General features: G+C 45.6%; 2 protein-coding genes across 2 annotated transcripts in view; one reads left to right on the top strand and one right to left on the bottom strand.

The window, feature by feature from the left end:
- LOC140378213 (proto-oncogene vav-like) overlaps positions 1 to 8,293 on the top strand; it is a 61,324-nt gene extending 53,031 nt beyond the window's left edge. Inside the window, exons 26-28 of the mRNA XM_072463936.1 lie at positions 7,185 to 7,308; positions 7,910 to 8,061; positions 8,219 to 8,293. Coding sequence (XP_072320037.1) covers positions 7,185 to 7,308; positions 7,910 to 8,061; positions 8,219 to 8,272 — 330 coding nt within the window. The 3' untranslated portion in view covers positions 8,273 to 8,293. The remainder of the gene's footprint in view (positions 1 to 7,184; positions 7,309 to 7,909; positions 8,062 to 8,218) is intronic.
- Positions 8,294 to 8,942: 649 nt separating this feature from the next.
- On the bottom strand, positions 8,943 to 13,122 carry ubl5 (ubiquitin like 5). Its single transcript, XM_072463115.1, has 5 exons — positions 13,060 to 13,122; positions 12,657 to 12,720; positions 9,832 to 9,915; positions 9,590 to 9,627; positions 8,943 to 9,209 (listed from the first exon to the last, which is right to left on the bottom strand). The coding sequence occupies exons 2-5, from the start codon at positions 12,710 to 12,712 to the stop codon at positions 9,166 to 9,168; spliced, it is 222 nt and encodes a 73-aa protein (XP_072319216.1). The 5' UTR covers positions 12,713 to 12,720; positions 13,060 to 13,122; the 3' UTR covers positions 8,943 to 9,165.
- Positions 13,123 to 13,422: the final 300 nt, after the last annotated feature.

The raw sequence follows: 13,422 nt of genomic DNA, 5'->3' as shown, positions 1-13,422 counted from the left end.
TCCACTGTACTCCACTGTACTCCACTATACTCCTCTGTACTCCACTATACTCTACTATACTCCTCTGTACTCCACTATACTCCACTATACTTCTCTGTTCTCCACTATACTCCTCTGTACTCCACTATACTCCACTATACTCCTCTGTACTCCTCTCCTCTATACTCCACTATACTCTTCTGTACTCCTCTCCTCTATACTCCACTATACTCCTCTGTACTCCACTATACTCCTCTGTACTCCACTATACTCCTCTGTACTCCACTATACTCCACTTTAATCGACTGTACTCCACTGTACTCCATTGTACTCCTCTATACTCCACTGTACTCCACTATACTCCTCTGTTCTCCACTATACTCCTCCGTACTCCACTATACTCCACTGTACTCCACTGTACTCCACTATACTCCACTGTACTCCACTATACTCCTCTGTACTCCACTATACCCCTTCTTTACTCCACTATACTCCACTATACTCCACTGTACTCCACTGTACTCCACTATACTCCACTATACTCCTCTGTACTCCTCTCCTCTATACTCCACTATACTCCTCTGTACTCCACTATACTCCACTGTACTCCACTATACTCCTCTGTACTCCACTATACTCCACTATACTCCTCTGTATTCCACTATACTCCACTGTACTCCACTATACTCCTCTGTACTCCACTGTACTCCACTATACTCCACTATACTCCTCTGTACTCCACTGTACTCCACTATACTGCACTATACTCCTCTATACTCCACTATACTCCTCTGTACTCCACTATACTCCACTATACCCCTCTGTACTCCACTGTACTCCACTGTACTCCACTATACTCCTCTGTACTCCACTATACTCTACTATACTCCACTGTACTCCACTATACTCCACTATACTTCTCTGTTCTCCACTGTACTCCACTATACTCCACTATACTCCTCTGTACTCCACTATACTCCTCTGTACTCCACTGTACTCCACTATACTCCTCTGTACTCCACTATACTCCACTGTACTCCACTATACTCCACTATACTCCTCTATACTCCACTATACTGCACTATACTCCTCTATACTCCACTATACTCCTCTGTACTCCACTATACTCCACTATACTCCTCTGTACTCCACTGTACTCCACTATACTCCACTATACTCCTCTGTACTCCACTATACTCCATTATACTCCACTATACTGCACTATACTCCTCTGTACTCCACTATACTCCTCTGTACTCCACTATACTCCACCATATTCCACTGTACTCCACTATACTCCTCTGTACTCCACTATACTCCTCTGTACTCCACTATACTCCTCTGTACTCCACTGTACTCCACTATACTCCTCTGTACTCCACTATACTCCACTGTACTCCACTATACTCCACTATACTCCTCTATACTCCACTATACTGCACTATACTCCTCTATACTCCACTATACTCCTCTGTACTCCACTATACTCCACTATACTCCTCTGTACTCCACTGTACTCCACTATACTCCACTATACTCCTCTGTACTCCACTATACTCCATTATACTCCACTATACTGCACTATACTCCTCTGTACTCCACTATACTCCTCTGTACTCCACTATACTCCACCATATTCCACTGTACTCCACTATACTCCTCTGTACTCCACTATACTCCTCTGTACTCCACTATACTCCACTTTACTCCACTGTACTCCATTGTACTCCACTATACTCCACTATACTCCTCTGTACTCCTCTATACTCCTCTGTACTCCACTATACTCCACTGTACTCCACTATACTCCACTCTACTCCACTGTAGTCCACTATATTCCACTCTACTCCACTGTACTCCACTCTACTCCACTATATTCCACTATACTCCACTGTACTCCACTCTACTCCTCTGTACTCCACTATACTCCTCTGTACTCCACTATACTCCACTATACTCCACTGTACTCCACTATACTCCACTATACTCCTCTGTACTCCTCTGTACTCCTCTGTACTCCACTATACTCCTCTGTACTCCACTATACTCCTCTGTACTTCAAAATACTCCACTTTACTCCACTATACTCCACTGTACTCCATTGTACTCCACTATACTCCACTATACTCCACTATACTGCAATATACTCCTCTGTACTCCACTATACTCCACTGTACTCCACTATACTCCACTGTACTCCTCTGTACTCCACTATACTCCTCTGTACTCCACTATACTCCACTGTACTCCACTATACTCCACTGTACTCCTCTGTACTCCACTATACTCCTCTGTACTCCACTATACTCCTCTGTACTCCACTATACTCCACTGTACTCCACTATACTCCACTGTACTCCTCTGTACTCCACTATACTCCACTGTACTCCACTCTACTCCACTATATTCCACTATACTCCACTGTACTCCACTCTACTCCTCTGTACTCCACTATACTCCTCTGTACTCCACTATACTCCACTATACTCCACTGTACTCCTCTATACTCCACTATACTCCTCTGTACTCCACTATACTCCTCTGTACTCCACTGTACTCCACTATACTCCACTGTACTCCACTATACTACTCTGTACTCCACTATACTCCACTATACTCCACTATACTGCACTGTACTCCTCTCCACTCCACTGTACTCCACCGTACTCCACTATACTCTACTATACTCCACTATACTCCACTATACTCCTCTGTACTCCACTATACTCCACCATATTCCACTGTACTCCACTATACTCCTCTGTACTCCACTATACTCCTCTGTACTCCACTATACTCCACTGTACTCCACTGTACTCCACTATACTCCACTGTACTCCACTATACTCCTCTGTACTCCACTATACCCCTTCTTTACTCCACTATACTCCACTATACTCCACTGTACTCCACTGTACTCCACTATACTCCACTATACTCCTCTGTACTCCTCTCCTCTATACTCCACTATACTCCTCTGTACTCCACTATACTCCACTGTACTCCACTGTACTCCACTATACTCCACTATACTCCTCTGTACTCCACTATACTCCACTATACTCCTCTGTATTCCACTATACTCCACTGTACTCCACTATACTCCTCTGTACTCCACTGTACTCCACTATACTCCACTATACTCCTCTGTACTCCACTGTACTCCACTATACTGCACTATACTCCTCTATACTCCACTATACTCCTCTGTACTCCACTATACTCCACTATACCCCTCTGTACTCCACTGTACTCCACTGTACTCCACTATACTCCTCTGTACTCCACTATACTCCACTATACTGCACTATACTGCACTATACTCCTCTCCACTCCACTGTACTCCACTGTACTCCACTATACTCTACTATACTCCACTGTACTCCACTATACTCCACTATACTTCTCTGTTCTCCACTGTACTCCACTATACTCCACTATACTCCTCTGTACTCCACTATACTCCTCTGTACTCCACTATACTCCACTGTACTCCACTATACTCCTCTGTACTCCACTATACTCCACTGTACTCCACTATACTCCACTATACTCCTCTGTACTCCACTGTACTCCACTATACTCCACTATACTGCACTATACTCCTCTATACTCCACTATACTCCTCTGTACTCCACTATACTCCACTATACTCCTCTGTACTCCACTGTACTCCACTATACTCCACTATACTCCTCTGTACTCCACTATACTCCATTATACTCCACTATACTGCACTATACTCCTCTGTACTCCACTATACTCCTCTGTACTCCACTATACTCCACCATATTCCACTGTACTCCACTATACTCCTCTGTACTCCACTATACTCCTCTGTACTCCACTATACTCCACTTTACTCCACTGTACTCCACTATACTCCACTATACTCCTCTGTACTCCACCGTACTCCACTATACTCTACTATACTCCACTGTACTCCACTATACTCCACTATACTCCTCTGTACTCCACTATACTCCACCATATTCCACTGTACTCCACTATACTCCTCTGTTCTCCACTATACTCCTCTGTACTCCACTATACTCCTCTGTACTCCACTATACTCCACTTTACTCCACTGTACTCCATTGTACTCCTCTATGCTCCACTATACTCCTCTGTACTCCACTATACTCCTCTGTACTCCACTATACTCCACTGTACTCCACTATACTCCACTGTACTCCACTATACTCCTCTGTACTCCACTATACTCCTCTGTACTCCACTATACTCCACTATACTCCACTGTACTCCACTGTACTCCACTATACTCCTCTGTACTCCTCTCCTCTATACTCCACTATACTCCTCTGTACTCCACTATACTCCACTATACTCCACTATACTCCACTGTACTCCACTGTACTCCACTATACTCCTCTGTACTCCACTATACTCCACTGTACTCCACTATACTCCTCTGTACTACACTGTACTCCACTATACTGCACTATACTCCTCTATACTCCACTATACTCCTCTGTACTCCACTATACTCCACTATACCCCTCTGTACTCCACTGTACTCCACTGTACTCCACCATACTCCACTATACTCCTCTGTACACCACTATACTCCACTATACTCCACTATACTGCACTATACTCCACTATACTCCTCTGTTCTCCACTGTACTCCACTATACTCCACTATACTCCTCTGTACTCCACTATACTCCTCTGTACTCCACTATACTCCACTGTACTCCACTATACTCCTCTGTACTCCACTGTACTCCACTATACTCCTCTGTACTCCACTGTACTCCACTATACTCCACTATACTGCACTATACTCCTCTATACTCCACTATACCCCTCTGTACTCCACTATACTCCACTATACTCCTCTGTACTCCACTGTACTCAACTATACTCCACTATACTCCTCTGTACTCCACTATACTCCATTATACTCCACTATACTGCACTATACTGCACTATACTCCAATGTACTCCTCTCCACTCCACTGTACTCCACTATACTCTACTATACTCCACTGTACTCCACTACACTACACTATACTCCTCTGTACTCCACTATACTCCTCTGTACTCCACTATACTCCACTTTACTCCACTGTACTCCATTGTACTCCACTATACTCCACTGTACTCCACTATACTCCACTGTACTCCACTTTACTCCACTGTAGTCCACTGTACTCCACTCTACTCCTCTGTACTCCACTATACTCCTCTGTACTCCACTATACTCCACTATACTCCACTGTACTCCACTGTACTCCACTATACTCCACTATACTCCTCTGTACTCCTCTGTACTCCACTATACTCCTCTGTACTCCACTATACTCCACTTTACTCCACTATACTGCACTATACTCCACTATACTGCCCTATACTCCACTATACTCCTCTGTACTCCACTGTACTCCACTATACTCCACTGTACTCCACTATACTCCACTATACTCCTCTGTACTCCACTATACTCCACTATACTCCACTATACTGCACTATACTCCAATGTACTCCTCTCCACTCCACTGTACTCCACTGTACTCCACTATACTCTACTATACTCCTCTGTACTCCACTATACTACACTATACTCCTCTGTACTCCACTATACTCCACCATATTCCACTGTACTCCACTATACTCCTCTGTACTCCACTATACTCCTCTGTACTCCACTATACTCCACTTTACTCCACTATACTCCACTGTACTCCACTATACTCCTTTGTACTCCTCTATACTTCTCTGTACTCCACTATACTCCACTGTACTCCACTATACTCCACTCTACTCCACTGTAGTCCACTGTACTCCACTATACTCCACTCTACTCCACTGTACTCCACTCTACTCCACTATACTCCTCTGTACTCCACTATACTCCTCTGTACTCCACTATACTCCACTTTACTCCACTGTACTCCATTGTACTCCACTATACTCCACTGTACTCCACTATACTCCTCTATACTTCTCTGTACTCCACTATACTCCACTGTACTCCACTATACTCCACTCTACTCCACTGTAGTCCACTGTACTCCACTATACTCCACTATACTCCACTCTACTCCACTGTACTCCACTCTACTCCTCTGTACTCCACTATACTCCACTGTACTCCACTGTACTCCACTATACTCCACTACACTCCACTATACTCCTCTGTACTCCTCTGTACTCCTCTGTACTCCACTATACTCCTCTGTACTCCACTATACTCCTCTGTACTTCACTATACTCCACTTTACTCCACTGTACTCCACTGTACTCCATTGTACTCCACTATACTCCACTATACTCCACTATACTGCACTATACTCCACTGTACTCCACTATACTCCTCTGTACTCCACTGTACTCCACTATACTCCACTGTACTCCACTATACTCCTCTGTACTCCACTATACTCCTCTGTACTCCACTATACTCCACTGTACTCCACTGTACTCCACTATACTCCACTATACTCCTCTGTACTCCTCTCCTCTATACTCCACTATACTCCTCTGTACTCCACTATACTCCTCTGTACTCCACTATACTCCACTTTACTCCACTGTACTCCACTGTACTCCATTGTACTCCACTATACTCCACTATACTCCACTGTACTCCACTATACTCCTCTGTACTCCACTATACTCCAATATACTCCTCTGTACTCCACTATACTCCACTGTACTCCACTATACTCCACTGTACTCCACTGTAGTCCACTGTACTCCACTATACTCCACTATACTCCACTGTACTCCTCTGTACTCCTCTGTACTCCTCTGTACTCCACTATACTCCTCTGTACTCCACTATACTCCTCTGTACTCCACTACACTCCACTATACTCCTCTGTACTCCACTATACTCCACTATACTACACTGTACTCCACTGTACTCCTCTGTACTCCTCTGTACTCCACTATACTCCTCTGTACTCCACTATACTCCTCTGTACTCCACTATACTCCTCTATACTCCACTATGCTCCACTATACTCCTCTGTACTCCACTGTACTCCATTATACTCCACTATACTCCACTATACTCCACTGTACTCCACTATACTCCTCTGTACTCCACTATACTCCACTATACTCGGTGTACTCCTTTATACTCCGCTATACTCGCAATACTCCACTGTACGCTGATACACTCCGCTGTACTCCACCGTACAACGCTATATACTCCGCTCTACTTGTACTTTCAGGAGCTCATCGACTACTACCAGTACAACTCTCTGAAGGAGTATTTCAAAGAGGTGGACACGACGCTGAAGACGCCGTACAAGCAGCCGGAGCAGAGCGCCTCCCAGAGCCCGCCCAGCGACACAGGTACTCCGCCCAGCAGCGACACAGGTACTCCGCCCAGCAGCGACACAGTTACTCCGCCCAGCAGCGACACAGTTACTCCGCCCAGCAGCGACACAGGTACTTTGCCAGCAGCGACACAGGTACTCCGCCCAGCAGCGACACAGGTGCTTTGCCAGCAGCGACACAGGTACTCCGCCCAGCAGCGACACAGGTACTTTGCCAGCAGCGACACAGGTACTCCGCCCAGCAGCGACACAGGTACTTTGCCAGCAGCGACACAGGTACTCCGCCCAGCAGCGACACAGGTACTTTGCCCAGCAGCGACACAGGTACTCCACCCAGCAGTGACAAAGGGACGCCGCGTGGTCAGGCCTGAGCTCAGGGTGAGCGTTTGTAGACCAACCAATCGCAGTTTGAAGAAGCTCCACAGGCTTTCTGATTGGCTGTTGGTGTGACTGAGCTCTGATGTGGTTTAAAGGTCAAAGGTCATAGAAATAGGGCGTCACATCCCCTTTAATCATACTCATATGCTTATTGTCACCGTGTTCTTCTGAAGAGTGTTTATTACTCATAAGTGGCTCTGGTGTTTGAGGTGTTGCTAAGCGCAGTTTGTGTTGTGAAGGCGGCGGCGGGAGGAACGCGGCCGTGGCCCGAGCGCGGTACGACTACTCGGCCCGGGACCGAACCGAGCTGAGTCTGCGGGAGGGCGACACCATCAAGATCCTGTCCAAGAAGGGCAACAGCGGCTGGTGGAAGGGCGAGGTCTACGGACGGGTACGCGAGCACCACACACGCCACCGTTTACACCTACGACGAGTAGTCCTGGTTTAGACTTGGTTTAGACTTGGTTTGGACTTGGTTTAGACCTGGTTTAGACTTGGTTTAGCCTGTGTTTAGCCCTGGTTTGGTTCTGATCCTGTGTCTCTTTCAGATTGGACTGTTTCCTCCTAACTATGTGGACGAGGATTATTCAGATTACTGCTGAGACATTAAAGCGTATGAACCATGACCCTCTGTGTCCGTGTCTGAACTCACCATGTGCTCCAGGCTCTTCTGCTTTTCACACGCTTTTGGAAGAGCCACAGTTGTAGAAAAACAGTTGTGGTCATCAAAAGTCCAGATGACCTCAAGTGAATCTTTTCCCACTGAGGACCTCTGCTGGACGAATGAGGCATTACACCGACAGGTCAGAGCGATATCACTGCAGAACCGTGTGGGCGTAATCCCTCCTTCATCCACGAGAGGTCGTCATGGGAACGCTTTCAGAAGCTGTCGCGTGGACACTTTCAATCTGGTGGGACTGGTTTGAGCTAGAAAGGGACAGGCTTTATTGACCCGCAGTGGCCCCACAGCGCCCGGGACACACCTCCAGATCTTGGTCAGGGGCCTAAAGTGAAGGATTTGACCTCTGCATACCTCGCAGCGGGAAGGTTGCCGGTTTGACGCCTGGACCACGCCCAGGCCACGCCCAGGCCTTTCTGTTTGGAGTTTATAGGTTTCCACAGGGAACTCGACCCAAAACATGCAGCAAATGTATTTTAAACGAAACAGAACAAAGAACTCAAACAGGTCAATAGGTCAAATCCTCCTGATGGAAAATGATAAAAAGTCCAAACGAGTAGAAGTGTAAACAAATAAACAAAAGATTCTGCACATTTAGGTAAATATCAACTTTAATTAAAAATATCAAAAGAAAAATGACACATCATATTTGTAGAAACGGTAAACGGACGCGAGTGGATTTATAGAGAAACGATCTAAATCCATCATGTAACAAACAAATGATACAAAACAAAAGTGTGACAACATCGATTTAGTCTTAATTATGCGCTTTTAACTTGAAAAACATGATTTCCTTCCTTGGTGCGGCTCCAGGATCTACTGGTAATACAGCTCCAGATTCATCCCATCGTGGATTTCATCTGGACAAAGTGGTTAAGGTCAGACTTGAGAAACATTTAAACTTAAACTAAAATCACCCGTATAAAAAAAAACAAAAAAACAAAACCATCACCAGGCTCGCTCTGCGCTTAAGCGTTTCCGCCTCAGATCTCGCTGCAGCGCGCTTGCATTAACGCATCTGGGGCACGTTAGGTCTGTTTATCTTTTTGTGGTCCAATTTCTTAAAGTTCTAAACCAGGAGACGCCAGAAGAGCAAGTTTAAAGTCAAATCATGCTACAATATTTGTCCTTTAAGTCAAGCTGTGGATGAACATTGAAATCACCCGCGATTATCTCTCTGATGAACAATCACCCTCATCATCTCCACTGTGACTCAGCAGTAAAGCGCTTTAAAGGATACAGTCGTCCAGAGACACGTGGTCCTTGAAGATGGTGTACCTGAGGACACAAGAGACACGTTCAGATGCAGAGACACTGGAACATCGCTGTGTTTGAGTCACAGTTTGACAGAAGAGACTGTGGTGGACGCTCTTCGCACAGTTGCTCATTGTGTTATTTATCAGTTAACGGTTTTGATGATATTAAATAATGAAATTGATTGGTGTCCCCACAGTCTGCCTGAAATCCACAGGAAACACTCACCATTTCTTTAATACTATTTTGTCGTATCTCGTCCCGGTCTGAGCCGAGATGAGCTTCTTCAGGTCTCCAATCGTGTCTTCTGGGCTGGAACACTGGTTAAGGACGACCACCGAGGAACCATCTACACGTTCAAGTTCTGTGCGTACGAGGAACCATCTACACGTTCAAGTTCTGTGCGTACGAGGAACCATCTACACGTTCATGTTCTGTGCGTACGAGGAATCATCTACACGTTCATGTTCTGTGCGTACGAGGAACCATCTACACGTTCAAGTTCTGTGCGTACGAGGAACCATCTACACGTTCAAGTTCTGCGCGTACGAGGAACCATCTACACGTCCAAGTTCTGCGCGTACGAGGAACCATCTACACGTTCATGTTCTGCGCGTACGAGGAACCATCTACACGTTCAAGTTCTGCGCGTACGAGGAACCATCTACACGTCCAAGTTCTGCGCGTACGAGGAACCATCTACACGTTCTGTGCGTACGAGGAACCATCTACACGTTCATGTTCTGCGCGTACGAGGAACCATCTACACGTTCAAGTTCTGCGCGTACGAGGAACCATCTACACGTCCAAGTTCTGCGCGTACGAGGAACCATCTACACGTTCTGTGCGTACGAGGAACCATCTACACGTCCATGTTCTGTGCGCACGAGGAACCATCTACACGTTCTGTGCGCACGAGGAACCATCTACACGTTCTGTGCGCACGAGGAACCATCTACACGTTCTGTGCGTACGAGGAACCATCTACACGTTCTGTGCGTACGAGAAACCATCTACACGTTCTGTGCGTACGAGGAACCATCTACACGTTCTGTGCGTACGAGGAACCATCTACACGTTCAAGTTCTGTGCGTACGAGGAACCATCTACACGTTCTGTGCGTACGAGGAACCATCTACACGTTCTGTGCGTACGAGGAACCATCTACACATTCTGTTTGTACGAGGAACCATCTACACGTTCTGTGCGTACGAGGAACCATCTACACGTTCAAGTTCTGTGCGTACGAGGAACCATCTACACGTTCAAGTTCTGTGCGTACGAGGAACCATCTACACGTTCTGTGCGTACGAGGAACCATCTACACGTTCTGTGCGTACGAGGAACCATCTACACGTTCTGTTTGTACGAGGAACCATCTACACGTCCATGTTCTGTGCGTACGAGGAACCATCTACACGTCCATGTTCTGTGCGCACGAGGAACCATCTACACGTTCTGTGCGCACGAGGAACCATCTACACGTTCTGTGCGTACGAGGAACCATCTACACGTTCTGTGCGTACGAGGAACCATCTACACGTTCATGTTCTGCGCGTACGAGGAACCATCTACACGTTCTGTGCGTACGAGGAACCATCTACACGTTCTGTGCGCACGAGGAACCATCTACACGTTCTGTGCGCACGAGGAACCATCTACACGTTCTGTGCGTACGAGGAACCATCTACACGTTCTGTGCGTACGAGGAACCATCTACACGTTCTGTGCGCACGAGGAACCATCTACACGTTCTGTGCGCACGAGGAACCATCTACACGTTCTGTGCGCACGAGGAACCATCTACACGTTCTGTGCGCACGAGGAACCATCTACACGTTCTGTGCGCACGAGGAACCATCTACACGTTCTGTGCGTACGAGGAACCATCTACACGTTCTGTGCGTACGAGGAACCATCTACACGTTCTGTGCGTACGAGGAACCATCTACACGTTCTGTGCGCACGAGGAACCATCTACACGTTCTGTGCGTACGAGGAACCATCTACACGTTCTGTGCGTACGAGGAACCATCTACACGTTCTGTGCGTACGAGGAACCATCTACACGTTCTGTGCGTACGAGGAACCATCTACACGTTCTGTGCGCACGAGGAACCATCTACACGTTCTGTGCGTACGAGGAACCATCTACACGTTCTGTGCGTACGAGGAACCATCTACACGTTCTGTGCGCACGAGGAACCATCTACACGTTCTGTGCGTACGAGGAACCATCTACACGTTCTGTGCGTACGAGGAACCATCTACACGTTCTGTGCGTACGAGGAACCATCTACACGTTCTGTGCGTACGAGGAACCATCTACACGTTCTGTGCGCACGAGGAACCATCTACACGTTCTGTTTGTACGAGGAACCATCTACACGTCCATGTTCTGTGCGCACGAGGAACCATCTACACGTTCTGTGCATACGAGGAACCATCTACACGTTCTGTGCGTGTCTCTGCGTAAACGTGTGCGTGTCTCGTGTCGTAATAAGAGCCGTCGCAGGGTCTGATTATTCACGATTATTCACAAGACTGTGACAGAACAACAGTGAAATCTTTCATTCTCGTGGTCTGACATGAGACTGTTCATGACGTTTGTTACCGACTTTATGAATGTGACAAAAAAAAAAGCCAGATTTAAAAAGGTTATTTAGATTTTGGTCTATTTTTTTGAACGAGAGATTGAACAAAAATACTTCACGTTGCTTCTAAAATTGTCACAAGTCACAAATTGATTACTTAGAAATGTTAAGTGTTAAACTATCAGTTAAAAAAACAACATAAAGTCAGTTTGTATAAAAAACGAAATGATTTTACTTTACTCTGACGCAGGAGGTTTAACTGTGGCGCTCGTCTGCATTTGACCACATCCTCCATGACAGTAAAAATACTATAAAGATTTAACTTAAAAACAATTCTAACTACTTCATACACAAGCTAAACACTGAATGGCTAATGCTAACAACAGTAGCTTAATCCACGTGTCAGATGTATGCATATTAAAGCAGAGCACATGATCCTGGACATGGGTCAAAGGATACTTGCACTTGACCCGGACTTTCTTCCCCAGACGATCGTTGCACACCACCTCGATCATGCTGCAGCCTGTGGAGGAGTAAACATCAGGTTAGCACACATGCTAACACGCATGCTAACCACAAAAACAATACACAAAACTGGCTGCTACGAGTTAAAAGTTCGCAGATTGTCCGGCGTTAAGATCAGCGTATTCATTATGTAATAGATACGTTCAGATTTATTTTAACCTGTAATTTATTTAGCGTTTGATTTTAGCATTTTGGCGTGTTAGCTTCGGGGTAGCATCATTATCCAAAACAGCAGTAGCATCTCGTGTTTTGTGACGTTAAGGGGCGTTGTTTAAAATCACACACGCAATTGTGAAAAAGGTGGATTATACTTGTGATATTACAGTTTCGTGATTACCTGAAAGATGAAGCCAAAAGGGTTAAAAAAAAAAAACACAAAATATATTCGCTGTCGGTGATGACGGCCGTGTTGAAACTGGCGCATGCGCTTTGAGACGTGAGTCAGAACGTCGATCACGTGACTCAAGCTGTTGTTTAGCTGCTTTTCCAATGTAAGAGAATAAAAGCACAAAGTAAGTAAAATGAAAGACGAGTTAATTTCCGCAGAAGGAAAATACAGGCATTAAAAAAAATAAAAATAAATCGCTGAATGTATTTTTTTTTTTTAAATCCTTGCTTTTATGATATATATTTTCATATTCCTATTATTTCAGAACCAACAGTTGCATCAATAATACACACAACTAAAATGTAAAGTTAT

Source organism: Eucyclogobius newberryi, unplaced genomic scaffold, assembly GCF_026437365.1.
Source record: "Eucyclogobius newberryi isolate DKJ021-1_F unplaced genomic scaffold, fEucNew1.0.hap1 SCAF_4, whole genome shotgun sequence".
Lineage (NCBI taxonomy): Eukaryota > Metazoa > Chordata > Actinopteri > Gobiiformes > Gobiidae > Eucyclogobius > Eucyclogobius newberryi.
The sequence above is the reverse complement of the archived record's forward strand: the minus strand, read 5'-3'. Positions and strand labels throughout refer to the sequence as shown.

Coding starts and splice junctions, on each gene's coding strand:
- ubl5 (XM_072463115.1), bottom strand. CDS start 12,712: ATGATCGAGGTGGTGTGCAACGATCGTCTGGGGAAGAAAGTCCGGGTC. Junction 9,916..12,656: donor AAAGTCCGGGTCAAGTGCAA/GTATCCTTTGAC, acceptor CCAGTGTTCCAG/CCCAGAAGACACGATTGGAG. Junction 9,628..9,831: donor AAAATAGTATTAAAGAAATG/GTGAGTGTTTCC, acceptor TTGTGTCCTCAG/GTACACCATCTTCAAGGACC.